An 18,259-nucleotide genomic window follows, 5' to 3' on the forward strand; every position below is an offset into this window, starting at 1 on the left:
TATACCTTTGTTTTCCCCCTTGTCACAAAGAATTAATTGAAATACAAATAAAGTTTGAAAGGTATTTTTTTCCTTTTGATTGTTTATATTGTAGACTGTATGTGCTGTCGATATTTAAAGTTATTTGGGAGAAATCCTCTTGTAGTCTTGAGTAGAATTCCTGCTCTGGTACGTGACACTCATCTGGCTGTGTTCGGTCCGAGATAATTCTTGGACTCTTTACTACCTTTCCAGCCATTTGTACCTTGATTCTTGGATCATTTCTTCCATCCCCGACACATAAAACATCCTACAGATGCTGGAGATTTAAAGACAGCCCACGAGCACATGTTCAAAATAGGGTGAGAAGCATAGTAACTGTTAAAAAGGTGACATTTTTCTAAAAGATGATGGGCAATAAAATTATGAGTTCTTATTTTTCAGAGGAAATGGGGAAAATCGCAGTGTGCCCTTGTAAATGGTAAATGCAGATGCTCATAGTTTAGATGGTAGAGGGTACGGGAAACTCTGAGTTGGTCCTGGGAGTTACAGGTGCAGGTTAAGCCAGTGAAGCAGGTTCCCCGGGTTCTTTGCTGTGAAAACAGTCTTGGCATCATATAACGGATACCAAATTCATGCTGAAGTGGTGGTCCTGCTTTCTAACTGTGCCTTAAGGTGGATAAAGAATCGAGCCCATGATGTGTTGGCAGAAAGGCTTTGGTGTGGCCGCCATTCCTGCCCCCTCTACACGTGCAGAGTGGGCCTCCAGCAGCTGCCGTGGAAATGCAGACGAGCACAGTTGTTCCCCTTGAGCACTGGGAGAAGTCTGTTGTTCATACAGCCCATGGGAGAGGGAGGGGAATAGCTTAGTCTCTAATGTGTGACTTCAGGTGTGTTTTCTAGGTGTTTCTGGACATCCATGTTTTTGTGATATGAGTAAATTTTTTAAAGTTTTTATTTAAATTCTAGTTGGCTGACATACAGTGTAATACTAATTTCAGGTGTAGAATTTAGTGATTCATCAGTTAGATACAACACCCAGTAAGTTTTTATTTTTATTATTATTATTCTATTTAGAACAGTGGCAAAAAAGGGGGTGGTGGGAGGTTTGCCTGGGAGGTTAGTCGTTAAGCATCTGCCTTCGGTTCAGGTCATGATCCTGGGATGGAGCCCCACATCAGACTCCCTGCTCAGTGGGAAGCCTGCTTCTCCCTCTCCTACACCCCTGGTTGTGTTCCGTCTCCCACTGTTCTCTCTCTGTCAAATAAATTTAAAAACCAAAACCAAAACCAAACAAAACCAAACAAAACAAAAACAGTGACATAGTATAGAAAGACCACAAGAACTGGGTAAACAATGGAAAGAAATAAGGTTCTCCTCTGGCTTTGACCCATGAGAATAACAGTATACAGTTAGTGGGAGGAGGTTATGAAGTTCCTAAAAAGTCAGAGCCCATGTTGAGTTTCGCAGAACAGTGGGATGGAACCCCATCCTCAGCTGTCAGCTGAAGACTATAATTTTTTATACAATCCAAGTGGAAAAGAATTTTTAATACCCAAATGGAAAAGAATTTGCTCCCTTTTTATGTGCTGCTGAGCTCCACTCTCTGGCCTGACAGTTACCATTCATGGCTTGAACAGAGTGAGGAGTAGATCATCTTAGGGATGTGCAAGCCTCAGAGCTCAGCTTACTTACGTGCAGGTGAGGTCTGTGAGTGCAGGGATGGCCTTGCCTGCCCCCAGCAGAGTCATCCCTCCTTTGTTGCTGGAGCAGGCATCTGTGGGCACTCTTCCCAGCCATGAGGACAGATAGGGTCAAGGAACAAAAGGAACACACCACACACAACTAACCACTTGCCCTCAGTGACTCCAGCTCTGACAGGAGAGATGAGGCAGGTTCAGAGGTGACTGTGGCACAAGGTAGGAAGTTGCCAGCAGAAAGTGTGAAATTGACAACCATTTTTAAAGACAATTTAGCTTTGAATGTATTATCTGTAAAAGGATATGTCATGGATTATGGAAACTGATTTAATAACTAAACTGCCTTATATAAAGGGAATCATTTAATAAAAAAGGAGAATAATACATTTTATCATATACATTTTTATTTTTCTGGAAGTTCATATGTAGAGAGCAGTAGCATGGAATCGAAGATGTTAATGTTTCTATTCAAGAATGGTCTAGTCAAAAAGCATCTCTCTCAGGCTGTAGAAATTGAAGTTGAATTTCAGCAATGAGTTTATTGCCTGAAGCAACTGAGTCTAATAAAATTATAAATATTCATTTCATCTGTACCTACAGGTATGCATCTTGATCAAAGGCTAATAACACTTTTCATGTTTGGGTAACTTTATTTCAGGATAACTTCTACTTAGCAGTTAGTAACTATGAGAAGATGACTATTTTGTGTTCAGATTTGGGAGATAGAAGCTGAGCTTCCTTTCATAAACTTGCAGTAAAATAGACCAACAGACTGGATAGTGAAGAGCCGTTTATTTTCCAAATACAGTTGTCCTGAGCTATGGCAGGCTGTCCTCCACTTGTTTTGGTGAGCTCCTTTGACTCAACAACCTGTCCATTCAGTAAAAAAAGCTCTGGGGGTCCCTGATGTGCACTTGTACTTCCCTGGGCATTCTGAATCCTAGAAACAAGACATACTGTACCTGCCCTAAAAGCGCTGTCAGTACAATAGGAACATGAAGAATAAAGGAGTGTTCATGACGGATCTCCTTTATCATCATTATTATTTACCCTACTACACGCTGGGAGGAGTGGTTCAGGGTCATCTTCTAGATTAACAGGCTGCTCTTGCTCTTTCCGCTCTTCAGTGGTCTTATTAACGACAACTGCTCAGGTCAAGTGCTCCTGGTTACTATAATATAATTTTAGTAAAATCCTAGTTTAAGTGCAGATCATTACATTTCTAATTTTCTGTCTAGTCTTAACCCGGATGTGGCCTGTAACCCTGAAGTATGAGAGCTTTAAAACAACCCAGTAAGGTGCCCTGATATTTTCACTAAGCTTTATCTCTCTAAAGACTTTTGTGTAAATGGTATTCTGAGGATTTTGTCTTTTGTGCATTAAAGAGCAACAACACCAAAGATCCCCAAAATATCAAAATGAAAATCTGCTTTGAAGGGTGCAGAATAAAGATGTGCCTTTCTCTTTCCTCCTGGGAAAGAGTACAATAGGTTGAATGTAGTTCAAGTCAGTACAGTCATGCAGATAACCCTTAGTGGGGATAAGAAACCCACTGAAGGATCTTGTGTTGAAATGGAACTCCATATATGAGAATTGGGTTATAAATAATGTGGAGGTTACTCACTGATGCCTTCATGGACAGACTGCAGTTTGGATATTAAAAACACCATTGACTTCTGTGACATATGTTTTGTCTTTCTTGTGCTCTGCCTAAGAATTTCTCTCATTTGGGAGGAAAGTCATAGGGTGGAAGACACAAAGATTTTATATAATTTTAGCAATATGAATACAAATGCAAAGATCCTCAACAAAATATTAACAAATCTAATCCAGTAAAATCTAATTCAGTAACATAAGCAAATTGTTATACATGACCAGATAAGAATTATTCTAGGAATTTAAGGTTGGGTCAACAGATAAAAACAATCAACATAATACAGCATATTAATAGAATAAAGGACAAAAGCCACATGGTTACCTCAATAGACACAGAAAAAGCATTTGAAAAATATCCACTGTGCTTTCATAAAAAAATAAAACCAAAAAACAAAGTAGGAATAGAAAGAAACCTCCTTGTGTGAAAAAAGACAGCTACTAAAACTCCATGTCTGACATCACACTTAATGGAAAATAATGGAAATCTTTCCCTAAGATCAGGAATAAGATAAGGATGTCTACTCTCAATGTCTTCCTTCAAGATTGTAGTATAGGTTTGAGTGAGGACTACAAGGCAAGAAAAAAAAAAGAGTAAAAAGTATCCAGAATAAAAATGAAGAAGTAAAACTATCTCTAATTTTAGAGAATGTGATCTTGTAAGGAATCCATGAAAAAAGCTAATGGAGCTAGTACACAGTTTGAGCAAGTATATAAGATCAACATATAGAAATTTATTGTATTTTTATACTAGCAATGAATAATACAAAAATGAAATGAAGACAGAAATGTAAATCCCACTTAAAGTAGCATCAGAAAGAATAAAATACCTTGGAATAACTTGAACAGAAGAGGTGTGAGACACATACGCTGGAAACTATGAAGCACTGCCGGAAGGAATTATGGAAGATTTACACAAATGGAAAGACATCATGTTTGTGGACTGGAATTGTTAACGTTGCTAAGATGGTGGTGCTCCCCAAATTGATCTACAGGTTCAATACAGTTCCGATCCAAGTCCAAGTGGCAAGTCGATCCCAAATGCATATGGAAATGTGAGGGACTCCAATTGGCAGAAACCATCTTGAAAAGAAGAGTGAAGCTGGAGTTCTTGCCTGGATTTTAAGACTTGGTACAAAGCCATAGTGTCAAAACTGTGTGCTGTTGGTATAAGGACAAACATATTGACCAAGAGAGTAGACTGAGAGTCAAGAAGTCAAACTATTTATCGTCAGTTGACATTAGACATAGTTGCCATGCCCATCCAGTGGAGCTGAAGACTAGTGTCTTGAACAAATGGGACAGAGCCAACAGGTTAAAAAAGCAACGTTGACCCTACCTCACACCATTTAGAAAAATTAACTCAAAATGAATGATACTCCTCCAGGTAGGAGCTACATTTATAAAACTCTTAGACCAAATGATGGTTGTACATTTTTGTTACCTTGGGTTAGGCATGGGTTTCTTAGAGAAGGTTTCTCAAAAGCCTTGGGTTAGATCATCGTTTCTTAAAAGTGCAAGCAGAAATAGGAAAACAGATAAGTCAGACTTCCTTAAAATTAGAACCTTAGTAATTCAAAAGACACTACTAAAAAAGTAAAAAGGCAATCCACAAAATGAAAATAAACATTCGCAAGTCGTGCATCTCATAAGAAATTTTTTTTGACTAGTAACATTTTATTTATTTTTTATTTCTTTTCAGTGTACCAGAATTCATTATTATGCACCACAGCCAGTGCTCCATGCAATACGTACCCTCCATAATACCCACCACCGGGCACAACCAAACTCCCACCCCCAGCCATTCAAACTCCTCAGATTGTTTTTTAGAGTCCATAGTGTCTCATGGTTCCTCTCCCCTTCCAATTTCCCTAACTCCCTTCTCCTCTCCATCTCCCCATGTCCTCCATGTTATTTCTTATGTTCCACAATAAGTGAAATCATAGGATAATTGACTCTCTCTGCTTGACTTATTTCACTCAGCATAATCTCCTCCAGTCCTGTCCATGTTGCTATAAAAGTTGGGTATTCATCCTTTCTGATGGAGGCATAATACTCCATAGTGTATATGGACCACATTTTCCTTATCCATTCATCTATAGAAGGGCATCTTGGTTCTTTCCACAGTTTGGCGACCCTGGCCATTGCTGCTATGAACATTGGGGTACAGATGGCCCTTCTTTTCACTACATCTGTATCTCTGGGGCAAATACCCAGTAGTGTAATTGCAGGGTCATAGGGGATCTCTATTTTTAATTTCTTTTTTTTTTAAGATTTTATTTATTTATTTTGACAGAGATCACAAGTAGGCAGAGAAGCAGATGGGGGGGGAAGCAGGCTCCCAGCTGAGCAGAGAGCCCGATGCGGGGCTCGATCCCAGGACCCTGAGATCATGACCTGAGCTGAAAGCAGAGGCTTAACCCACTGAGCCACCCAGGCGCCCCTCTATTTTTAATTTCTTAAGGAATCTCCATATTATTCTCCAAAGTGGCTGCACCAAGCTGCATTCCCACCAACAGTGTAGAGGGTTCCCCTTTCTCCACATCCTCTCCAACACACATTGTTTCCTGTCTTGCTAATTTTGGCCATTCTAACTGGTGCTGGGAAAATTGGACAGCTATATGTAGAAGAATGAAACTCGACCATTCTCTTACACCGTACACAAAGATAAACTCGAAATGGATAAAAGACCTCAATGTGAGACAGGAATCCATCAGAATCCTAGAGGAGAACAGAGGCAGGAACCTCTTCGATATCAGCCACAGCAACTTCTTTCAAGACATGTCTCCAAAGGCAAAGGAAACAAAAGCGAAAATGAACTTTTGGGACTTCATCAAGATAAAAAGCTTTTGCACAGCAAAGGAAACAGTCAAAAAAACAAAGAGGCAACCCACGGAATGGGAGAAGATATTTGCAAATGACAGTACAGACAAAAGGCTGATATTCAAGATCTATAAAGAACTTCTCAAGCTCAACACACACACAAAACAGATAATCATATCAAAAAATGGGCAGAAAACATGAACAGACACTTCTCCAATGAAGACATACAAATGGCTAACAGACATATGAAAAAAATATTCATCATCACTAGCCACCAGGGAGATTCACATTAAAACCACATTGAGATACCGGAGTTCCTTTCTTGAATAATAGCACTGCCTATAGACATTTTAAAATTTATCTTTAAAATAAATTTCACAAAGTTAGTCCAGTTAATTAGTAAGATACACATCTGCGCAGGATTGATTCTGTGACCCTAGCCTGGTAGTGCTCATGTCAGACTTTGACCAGGAAAGCGAGTGTTGTCTGGTTCCTTTTTTTGCTCAGTGGATGGGAATTTTAATTGGCCTGTGGTGTTTTGTTTTTGTTTTTAGTATTGAAGCGTTGTGGCAGTCCTAGTTACTATCACAGCGTTTTCCTGTTTTAGTTCTTCTTGATATTCTCTTAAGTATATTCAAGCAAGGACACCTTTCTTTATGGAATATATATTGTCTGAATGCAAAAAAAAAAAATGTGACCTTTAAAGAACTCTGTTTTTAATTTTTTTTTTTTAAACTTGAGGGAGAGAGGAGTGCCTTAGGGCTGCGGGTGTGGGGGGGGGGTCAGTTGGAAAGGGAATAGCAGACTCCCCGCAGAGCAGGGAGCATGAAGGGGCTCAATCCCAGGACCCCTAGGTCATGACCTGAGTCAAAGGCTGACCCTTAACCAACGGAACTACCTGGGTGCCCCAGAAGAGCTCTTTAATCTAAAATGATCATTCAACTGAGTTGTCTCCATCTGGCTTACTTCACTATGAGAATCTACCTGGAATTCATCATACATAAGCCTCCTTGATGCCTCATATGAGCAGCCTGGCCAAGAGAGCTGTGTGTTTCAGAGAGTTCTTTATGAGGATTGTAGCAATGTAAACATGCCCCTCATTTTAGTTGCTTTTAGAGGTCTTTTACATAGCGCTTAGAGCACCTCTCAGAAACTCCAAGGAAGCAAACACTACCCCCTGAGTTTATCCACAACATCAAGAGGGACAGATCACAGCGGAGATCCTCGGGGTGAGCTTTAAGACCTGCTGTCACGCTAACCAGAACGACTTGTAGAGTCGTGCGTCTCTTCTGCAGAAGGTACAGCAGTCTAAACATAGTGTAACGATCCTCATTATCCCTCCCTTAACGCGAGCAATTACCAACATGTCCAAAAGCCATTGGCAGGATAGAGGTAATATCCTTTTGAAAAGACGGTTCCCGTGACCAGCCTGGATCCAGGTCGCATTTCTGAAATCTAATGTCAACTGGCTTCCAGCAGGAATAAAATGACCCCACACGGTGGCCGGCCTGTGGAAGGCACCGGGTGAATTCTTGGTTGTTGTGTATGGTTGGTAGGAGAAGGTGTCAGCCGACTAGTGGACACACTGAAGCAGGGAGGGAGTCAGACGCGGATGCCCCGGGTCCCCACACTGAGGCGGCTTCCCTGCACACCCGTGAAACGTCCGAAGCCTGCACGTAACTGGGCCCGGTCAGATTTGGGGCGCACTGAGCAAGTGCAGTGTAGGGGCTAATTGTCCTCCAGGTGAAGAGATTGGTGCTCTGCTCTCCTGGGTCTGTCGCGGCCCTTCTCCCACTAACCAACCTCGGTCAGATCCGAGCCAGGTCGGGGGCTAGGACGGGGAGCCAGCCCAGACTTACGGGAAGGGGACAGAGCCCACCGCTGTGACAGGGGAAAGGCAGTGGGAGGTGGGGTTCCCTGGTGGCACCTGCAGCTGGGGTGCGACCTCTGTGGGGCTGAGAACTGGGCCAGAGTCAAGTGTAAATGGGGAGGTTAGAACCACCCCAGGGATTCCCAGAGCACTGTTGTCCCCACGCGTGGGTGACATTTCACTGTGCCACCTCGATTACCGGCCACAGATCCCGTTACAAATAATGCTGTGATCTTTGAAACGCGTAACGGCAGAGAGTGGATTCCTTTTTTGGGCGGAACTGCACCCGGGGTCGCTTCGGCCTGCCTGCCGGCAGAGCTGGCGCCCGCCGGTCACCAGCGGGGGCCGTAGGAACCGCCCTGCCTGTCTTGCCCTACGGAAGGAGGGGCCGAGGGTTCGGAGAGCGGGTCAGTTGGTGGCGGCCCTGCACACACGGGCCAGGCCTGTGCCTCCCACGCCCTAACCAGTGCCCGGCTTGTCTGCCCGCAGAGCCCCCCGGCGCGGACCCGGACACGCTGCGGGCCGGCGTGCGCGGCTTCACCGGCTGCCTGTCAGCTGTGCGCTTCGGCCCCGCCGCTCCGCTCAAGGCTGCTCTGCGCCCCAGCGGCCCCGTCGTGGTCACCGTGCGTGGACACGTGGCCGCCGCGTCCCGGTGCGCGGAGTCCGCGGGGCCCGGAGCCCCGGCGCGGGAGGCCACCCGCCCGCTCGCAGGTGGCGCAGGTGCGTGCCCCTCCGCCCGCAGTCGCGCTCGCCGCCCGCGGTCCTCCACCTCGTCTGCACCCCGGGGCTGCCCAGGTCCTCGGTGGGGTCGCCTGGCCCTGCTCTGGTCTGGGTTTCTTGTTCCTTTCTGCTCGCGCAGCGCTCTGCTCTCCTGTCGGATGTTTGCGAATGTCACCGAAGTCCTCTTCCTCTGCCTCTGTCATTCTCCTTTCTCTGCTGTAGGTGGTTCTGGACCGGCAGACGGGGGAGAGCCCTTAGTTAGCGCTGACAGAAGTGGCCCTGCTGTCATCGGAGGTAACCGGGCGGTGAACGACCTGGTCCTTGGCGCTGCTGTCACTGCGGGCATAAACCCGTGTTCCGGAGTCGGAGCTGGGGGGCGAGGTCAATGGCAGGACACCCCTTTGCGGGTTTTCTTCACGGGCTTGCCCCCATGTCGGCCTCTGCCGGGGCTCAGGGGAGCTGAGTGGAGGGAACCCATGGATAGGTGCCGAACTACAGAGTAATAAGGTTTTTCATTTGAAAATACCCACTCATATGTCCCAGGAGATCATATATACACATACACGTATATGACATATTCACCTTTACTTCTTTGATCCAAAACAGCCACAACTTCTCAGTCCATTCGCCCAAAACTTTTAAAAATAATATTAAAAGTAAAGCATTAAGTGAGTTTAGAACCACCTAAACTGTGCAAGTTGTCATTTTCATAAACATAAAGATAGAAAACCTAAAGATTTTTCTAAACATAAATATATGGAACTGTTTCCTGGTGTCAGTCTTATCTTAGATTTACATATATTTATTTGTATTTCTAAATGTAACTATTCACATATATTTGTATTATATATACACGTTTAGTGTCACATGTATTCTATACATGTGATGGTAAAACTGGGTATAACACAGCTCTTTAAAGCAAAGTCCTATAGATAAACCATACCTGTATTTACATATATATTCACATATAATGTATATTGACATTTTCTATGTACTTACATATATTTGAAAAGGTACAGGTAGTTCCATCCTAAATATCTCCCACTATGTTCTCTGAAACAGAATTTATTTAGGCCTGCTTTAAAAAATGAATATTCAAGTATCCTCCTTATGATTCAGAGAAGGCTTACATTTATTAGACTACTGGAATGTGTCTGTTGTAAACTCTGCAGGGAGCGAGCGGCTCTCCGTCCCATGGCTACTCCAGAAAAGGGAGGTCGTCCCCAAGCTGGAGGATGCAAGTGGGTGTCTGCTTCTCAGGCAGACCAGACTGCATCTGCCCATTGGGTTTCTGTTCATCAAGATGCCAGTTTTCTCCAAACTATTAGGAAGGTACTCAGACATTTTCAAGTGCTGACCAAATCTGTGTAAGAATGTGAACTTGCCCATTCCTATCTTAACCACTTCTGTTTTTCTAATGAATGAGGCACATGATCTTCTGATTTCACAACTCCAGGAACAAAGAAACATATGTGTTATTTATAATGTATACCTAAAAGGAATACTTTTGTGTCAAAATATAAATCAAGCCTTAATCCTGAGCCATTCTCATTTATTTTGAATGAGAAGACTTCAATATAAGGCAAAAAGCTGATTTAAAATAAATCGACTTAAATGTGATTCATGTTTCTGAAATAGGAATCAGAGTCGAAACATGCAAACTATAACGGTTGGCGCCATGTTTAGTGAGAGCAACGATGGTAGTCAGGTTGGTGCTGGAGCAGAAGGCGTGGTCTCTGGGGCCTTATCACCTTTGGTTAAATATCACTGGCAAGTTGTACAAAGTAAGTAAGTTGCACCTATATTTTTCCCCTGAGAAATCCTGCTTGGCTCCTGACAGACAGGAGGGAGAATCAGACCACACAGGGTGTGAGGGAGGGAACAGCTCAGGTTATGGCCCCTGCAACTTACCTGGCTCTGCCTTCGATCTGTGCGGTGGCTGTGTGCTGCATTGAGCTGCAGTATAGAATCCTGCGTGGAATCCTCAGCCCTGTGACCGAATGACCCCAGACCACACCACGTGTAAAGTACTTAGTCCGGTTAAAGAACCACCCCGGCAGGTGGATTTCTCCACGTGCTGCCCTCCGTCACCGCTCCTCTTGCAAACAAAGGGAACAATACAGGAAGGGGAATTAACCTAAATCATGCTCACACCTGGTACGCCGGAGATCACAGAGTGTTTCTTGCCACAGGATCCATTGTATTGATGGACAAATAGAGAAGGACACAGATGTGTAGATGGATGGAGAGACAGACAGACCTAAGTGCTTGTCACAAACACATTCACACTGGGATTGTCAAAAGGAAGGTTATGGAAGGCATTGGATGCATTAGTCACATCATCTCAGTCTCTTCAGAGAGCGGATGAAGACAGAGGTTGCCCTAGGACCCTACCAAGTCTCACAGAACAAACAAGCTAGTACTCAGTTACATACACAATAACATCCTGGGTGTTTGAGGGTAATGGTGACAGTGACTGGATAATCAAGTGGCCTGATCACTGTTACTGAGTTCCTGTCCCTGATACTAAAACTGGATACAATGTAGCTCTTCAAAGCGAAGTCCTGTAACAAAACTTAAGAGTAATTAAAGCAACAACTGTTTGTTGTCAGGTGAGGTGCAAAGTGTGGTGAACGTGATGACTGCTGTACTTGTTAGTATTTAAGAATCTTCCCAGGGGCTCTGAGCATCTGCTCAGGAATCCCTGTGACCGGAGGCACCCACCGAGCTGCATGCAAGTCTGTTGGGCTCCATTATGCTCTTTATCTCTGTCCCAGAGCATAGTGAAGAATCTTCATTTAACAACATGAATTTGGATTCACGTAACTAAACAGTAATGCATTTTCTAACATTTGCTAATTGGAATATCAATGCCTGTGTCAGTCATCTTAAAAGTGTTTGACTGATTAATGCTTTTTTGGTACCTCCCTGTTTGGGTATGGATTAACATTCATTCTTTAATGAATATGGCAGCTTGAGCAACCCCCTCTAGGCCTCATCTGACCATCCCAACATGGGCAGCCCTTAAAAAATCAGAGGAACTTCTAAAACAATACTGGTGTCCAAGCCTCCCACCAAAGATTCTGAGCTATAATCTGCCGTGCAGCCAAAGTTGAGAAGCACTGACAGAGCTAACACTTTAGTACTTAAAGCATTACCAGCAGAAGATGTCAAATAATCTGCTTTCCCTATTGCTGAACATTGTCTCTCTTTCTACAGATTTTTAATACAGTGGTATATCGGTTAGCTACTGCTGCCTGACAAATCACCAGCCACGTAGAGCTTAACCCAACTCCCTTTTAGTATGTCCGGGTTTCTGTGGGTCGGCAGTCTAGGCAGAGCTTAGCTGGGTCCTCTGCTCAGTGTCACAGAAGCCTGCAATGAAGGTGTTAGCCAGTGTTGAGGTCTCATCTGAAGATTCCTCTGGAGAAGGATCCACTTCCTCCTCCACATGGGTGTTGACAGCATCCAGAGCCTTGTAGCTGTAGGACCGAGAGCTTCTCAATTGTTGCTGGCTGCCTTTAGCACCTAGAGGTTCCCTGTAGTTCCATGCCATGTAAGGATTCCTATAGAGACTCCCACCATGACTGCCTGCCCCCTTACCGCCAGCAGGAAGAGGGACGGTCCCGTAAGAGAGGTCCCACTGTCTCACGTACCATATTCACACAACCAAGGTACAGCACATCACCTCCATTGTTTTCCTTGGTTAAAAACAAGCCATAGACCCTACACACAAGCACCTGAAGGTGATCACGCACAAAGCATGGCCCCCAGCAGCAGAGATCACGTAAGACTCTTCTAGCGTCATAGAAGGAACTGGTGTACTCACCACAGAACTGTAAATCTGCAGAACGTCAGCAGCAGATCTTTTTAATGTACTTGTACATGAGCATTTAGTTACTCTATGACAAGTCTATACACTCCATCCTTTTAAAATAATGAAAACGTGCTCGCTTGTTAGCATGACGTGGGGCCATGACCTAGAGGCCACGCTGTGGTTCTGAATTTTAACAGGCAGGCACCAAGTGAAAGCCAGGCCAATAGATCTTTAGTCTAAAGGCATAAAACTGCTGTATCCAAAGGACGTGTGGACTTAGAAGTAAACTCAGTGTTCCAGTAGGCCAGTGCCCACTTTCCTGACGATGCGTGTGTGATGTACGTGAGCTTGCTATCAGCTACGTGAGTCCTGTGTGTTACAAGTCTGTGTTGTGACTGCGCCTCCCACTTCTCTCCCCAGGTGTGATAGCGGTGGTGGTATTTGTCTTGCTCTGTCTCACTGCCATAGCTGCACGCATTTATCAGCAGAGGTGGCTGTACCAAAAAAATGGGTCAACTGTTCCCCCGGCTGGAGACAGTGCTGAGACGGCTCTGAAGAGTGAGGTCAACGTGCAAAGCTCAGTCAGTGAGAGCCAGAGAGAGTACTTCTTCTGAAGGGCAGCAGTGCCTCACTTCGGGCTCTGGTGATGGGACTTTCTCACTAAGCGGGGGCTCCCCACGGACGAAGCCCCCCCACATCCCCCGGACAGGTGGCTGTCCTGCAGCACTGTCAGTTGCTCGCCTGCGGTCCTGGGAAGCTCTGCTCCATGCTGCTTCATGACCTGTGTGTGTAGAAGAACTCGGCTGTGCCCATTAACCCCTGTGCAGCGGTGTCTGACTGTCTGGCCCAATTGTCGAAAATTCACACGTGGTTTGCATATTGACTTTGGGTTTGAAGTGAGAACAAGGATGTGAGCTGTGGTCCTACTCTCTTAAAAATGAGACCCGGAAGTTTATAAAAGTCAAAGTTGGACCCTAGTGTTGTGTGTCGCATGCAAATCTGTGTTTTGCCTACTTTATCGATCACCTGCGGATGCTTCTAAGCCGGGAAGTGCTTCTCTGATGGTCATGGAGTGCGTTTCTATCTCCACGTGAACCAGAGCTCACCGGCCGAAAATGCACTAGCGAACTAGAAAAAACCATTTTTTTTTTGGCCGATTGTTTTTATGATCTGTCTCTTTTAAGTCAGTTTGCATACATTTTTAGTGATGAAATGAATATTAAATGTCAGCTATGAAATTTTAGTATTCTGTTCATTTATGGAACAGAAAAATTCATAGGTAGCAAAGCGTGTAAAGCATTCTAGTCTGCGCTACTTTGCTTTTTTTTCCTTTGTAATTCACCATATTAATCTTTGTAAATTATGATAAAGATCAGCTGACGATCTCCCCAACATGTGTATTTTCTAACTGAAGTAGTGCTCAGGTATAAACTCTGTCCTTAACACTGCAAATGTATCCTTCCTCCCTTTCATCAGTATGAACTTAATCCTAAATTTGTTTCTTTCAAATGTGGGGCGCTATGGTCAGGATTCCTTGCAGCCTTGTGGTTCTCTTGTTCTGAAGGTTGTCCCAACAACTGGATGTCTTGTGACTGTCTTTTCATTTACTTGGGGAAAGACTCGTTTTGAACAAAATTCTACATTTCTTTTTTCTAAATTCCGAGTGATCTAGGCAAGCCATCCCCTGAAACACCACCTCAGTCTAGTCACTGTTTGGAATGTCGGGGGAAGGGTGCTGATGCCAGGGGAAATGCAGGTTGTGGGATCTGGACCCAATCTGTCATGCTGGTCAGGATCCAGGATCTCGGAGTCAGAGTCTTCCATCAGAGAACCCAGAATCAACCAGTTCATTTCATATTCGGGGATATTTGCATACTCGAGGTGTAAAGGATTTGTATTAACCACAGGAATTGTTCCAGTAATGACTTCTTTGGTAGGGGTCGGAGGATAATTGCACGGAGCCGACCATTTGCACTCACTAGCCATTTCTAAGTGAAACGTGCTATGGTCTTGATAATCCACTTGCCATGTGCCTGCCAGGAATCACATTGCTTCTTTTGACCACAACAGGACCACCCAGAACTCCATACACCGAGCCTTGCTATGACCTTTGAGTGTATGCCCATTTTATTGTGACTTTTTTAAACAATAGAAAAAGATATCCCCTGTATAAGTCTTTTCTCAAAACAAAAACAAAAACAAAACCCCTTTTTTCTTATGGTTTCATATTAGTTCTCTATGACATTGAACAAGTCATCACAGTATATTATCTCATAGTTTCTGTGGATCAGCAGCTGGGCACAGTTTACTGTGTTTTCTGCAAGGCTGCTTTGAGGCATCAGCAAGGACTGTGTCCTCATCCAGAGACTCAGCTGGGGAAGTCCTCGGTCTTACAGCTATGGGCAGCATTCTGTTCCTTACTGCTGGGAGATTCTGGGAAGCCTGCTTCTGCTCGAGACCAGCAAGATTGAGAGAGAGAGAGAGACAGAGACAGAGACAGAGACAGAGACTCTAGAGCAAGTCTGCTAACAAGACGGAGTTTTATACACTGTAATGTGATGATGGGAGTGACGGCCCATCCCCACTGCCAAATTCAGTTGGTGAGAAGCAAGTCCTAGGTCTTGCCCACACTGAAGAGGAGGGGATCACAGAAGGACTCCAACCAGCAGATCATGGGAGTCACGTGAAGGTTAATCTACCACAGTACTATATTGAAGTTTCTTTAAGTGAAGAATGAAGGATTTTCAGGGTCTCAATAGAGTAATATATGAAGAACCTACTTTGGTGAATGATATATACTCCCCTCCCCCCAAAAGTCTTATGCAGAGTGGAGAAGGATTCAGCACAAAAACGATAGGTTCTAGTTAATGCACAACTAACTGTTTACACCCTGAAATCACTACAACTTTAACAAATGATCATAGTAAGTTCCGGAAATGTTAATCACTTTGGTAGCTGGCATTTTGCAGATTTATAGATAGTGAAATTCATTGTATTCTGCTCTCTTTTTAAAAGAGAATACAAAATATTTGTATCAAACTGCAGTGACGAATCACCCACTTTACTGATTTGTAAATTTTACCTGCTTATTTGTTAATGAAATAACATTTTTGAATTAAATTAGGAAAATATTTTTAAGAGAAATTGAATGAAATTTGAATTATGAAATTATATTGTTTTTCCCCTAAATTATTAAAAATTGTTGAAAGGCATATACTCTGTTGTGGTGTGTGTATTATTTTATCTCTGCTCTATATAGAGAATACTGTGCTCTGTTAATATGATTTGTGAAGGTGTTTAAATTGTCAAACACAAAGTAAAACATAAAGTGCCTAGTATTTACTGATTATTACAACTTAAAGTACCTATGAATGTAGGTATTTATGCCTTTGCCAGAGAACAATAATTTAATATTCAGTAAGTTATTCATTGGATGTTTACTATGTACTTAAAACAGGTTACACAAGATTTCCTCCCGGAGCTGGGTTTCTAGAGCACTATAAATATACAAATCCCAATTTGCAAATAACATCTTTCTATGAAATAAATGTTCAAAGACAATAATTCCCCAAGTTTTATTTCCAAATAGAAAAGGAAAATAGTACATAATTAGCACTTATTATTCAGACTAGAACTTCAGAACCCCTGCTTACTCCATGATGACGTAAAGCCCCCTTCACTATGACCCAGCATTATATAACCATAGAGAAAAACATGTTGGGGCATTCTGTGCGTCTAGAATAATCAGAACTTCTGGAATTTTTGTTTGTTTTCTTTCCTTACAGAACATCTGGCGGATAATTGTTTTCCATGGATTTTTTAAGAATAAAATATAAAGTTCATGATTCTTGCCCTGAAGGAGGACAAACACGATGGATATATTTTCCTGTATAGGGTATAAACTGACGGTGACGATGCGACTGGGATGTTGAAATAGTCTTCCCACATGGGGGTCGTGGACCGTCTTCCCACACGGGCACGGGGTGGGGGAGCGTGGACCGTCTTCCCACATGGGGGGCCATGGACCCATAGTGAATGAACACGTTTATTGGGTTATTTAATCTGTTGTTTGTTGTGCATGTAACTAACATGTTAAGGGTCCCTCGGCGCTCTCCATGGTCCTGGCAGTCTCCTTCTACACCAGCCTGGCTCATCAGGCGTGGCAACATGGGAAGAAGAATTAGGAAGATAGTGATAAACGTGAAGTGGTCTGTCTTCCAAATGAGAAAATGGATTTGGTTCGCATGTGCACGCAAGGCTCCCCTAGAGACCATGGGCTCGTTTTCAAGCTCTAGGGCATTGGAAGATTCTGTACACGTTGAAAATACTACAGCTGAACAAAAATGTTATTAGTGCTAGATCTTCGGGCTACTTAAACCCACATATGAGTATTACGACGTTTTGTGGGGGACGAACGTATTCATAAGCACTGACCTAACCCTTGGGAGGGCTTAGCGCAGCCCCTAACCTACAGTGAGTCTGTTAGTTTACTGCTTCTGTTGAGTCAGCTGAGGCTTTGGAGATCTCATACATATAAAGTATACTGAAGTAGGAATGAAAGTGGTTATTCGGGTATCTTTTTTAGATATAAACAGTTGACTGATAGTTCAGACCCCATGGGAAAGATTCATTAACTGAAAGTAACTCATTAATAACCATCTTACATCCAAGTTAATGATGTGGGAGCCACTTTATCCACGCTTACAGGGGAGTAAGAGGAACTGCAGATGCAGTCGTCCAGGTCATGGGATACTCGCAGTCACAGGAGCAGGAACCTGCCAGGCCAGGCCCCGATTTCCAGCCTCATCTGGGATTGTACACAAGGGTCATATTTAGGGAGAAGGACACTGACCTTGGGTTTCTCAGCTGCAGGATTACAGAAGCACCTCCTTACCCTTGTTATATGCAAATGCAGGGATCCAACCCAGAATCCTATACTCAGGAGAAGATTTGTGAAAAGGGAGTGCGAAGGGAAGACACTTAGGATAACAAAAAGTGAGTACGTCTTCACGTGGAGATCTTCATTAATGACATTTTAAAGAAACACAGCTCAGTAGAAATTTCTATGAGAATAGAAAATTAGCCACCAGACACATATGGTTATGAATAAGCATGTAAAATGTGGCTACTCTGACTGGGGAACCCCATGTTAATGTTAATGTTAATCATCTTAAATTTGGGGCACCTGGGTAGCTCAGTGGGTTAAGCTTCTACATTTGACTCCGGTCATGATCTCAGGGTCCTGGGATCGAGCCCCACATTGGGCTCTCTGCTCAGCAGGGAGCCTGATTCACCCTCTCTCTCTGCTGCCTCTCTGCCTACTTGTGATCTCTGTCAAGTAAATAAATAAAATCTTTTAAAAAATCTCCTTAAATTTAAATAACCACATGTGACTAATGGCTACTACATAAGTCAACACGGGTCAAAGGATGTGTCCTGAGCACAAAAAAGCAATTGTAGAGACTGCACGGTCTGAGATACAGGAAAGAATGAAGGGCACAGAGTTAAATATGTGGATAAACTGCAAGAAAATTCTTCAAAATAATAATACTGATACCTTCGTGGTATTTTAAAAGAATTAATAACATGTGGATAAGCTGGTGAATCTAGAAGCTGTGATATGAATGACATGGTAACTGCATATGGCTCCACTTCATATGTTCTAGGTTCTCACACTGGCAGCAAGAGTCCGGATAG

General features: G+C 43.4%; 1 protein-coding gene across 3 annotated transcripts in view; it reads left to right on the forward strand.

The window, feature by feature from the left end:
* Window positions 1-15,693, forward strand: part of LOC116570531 (contactin-associated protein-like 3) — a 163,156-nt gene extending 147,463 nt beyond the window's left edge. For all 3 annotated transcript variants that reach the window (XM_032307716.1, XM_032307718.1, XM_032307719.1), the window contains 3 exons: window positions 8,515-8,745; window positions 8,968-9,039; window positions 12,983-15,693. In XM_032307716.1, the coding sequence (XP_032163607.1) occupies window positions 8,515-8,745; window positions 8,968-9,039; window positions 12,983-13,176 (497 nt within the window). In that variant the 3' untranslated portion in view covers window positions 13,177-15,693. The remainder of the gene's footprint in view (window positions 1-8,514; window positions 8,746-8,967; window positions 9,040-12,982) is intronic.
* The last annotated feature ends 2,566 nt before the right edge of the window (window positions 15,694-18,259 follow it).

This window comes from Mustela erminea, chromosome 12, assembly GCF_009829155.1.
Source record: "Mustela erminea isolate mMusErm1 chromosome 12, mMusErm1.Pri, whole genome shotgun sequence".
Taxonomy (NCBI): Eukaryota; Metazoa; Chordata; class Mammalia; order Carnivora; family Mustelidae; genus Mustela; species Mustela erminea.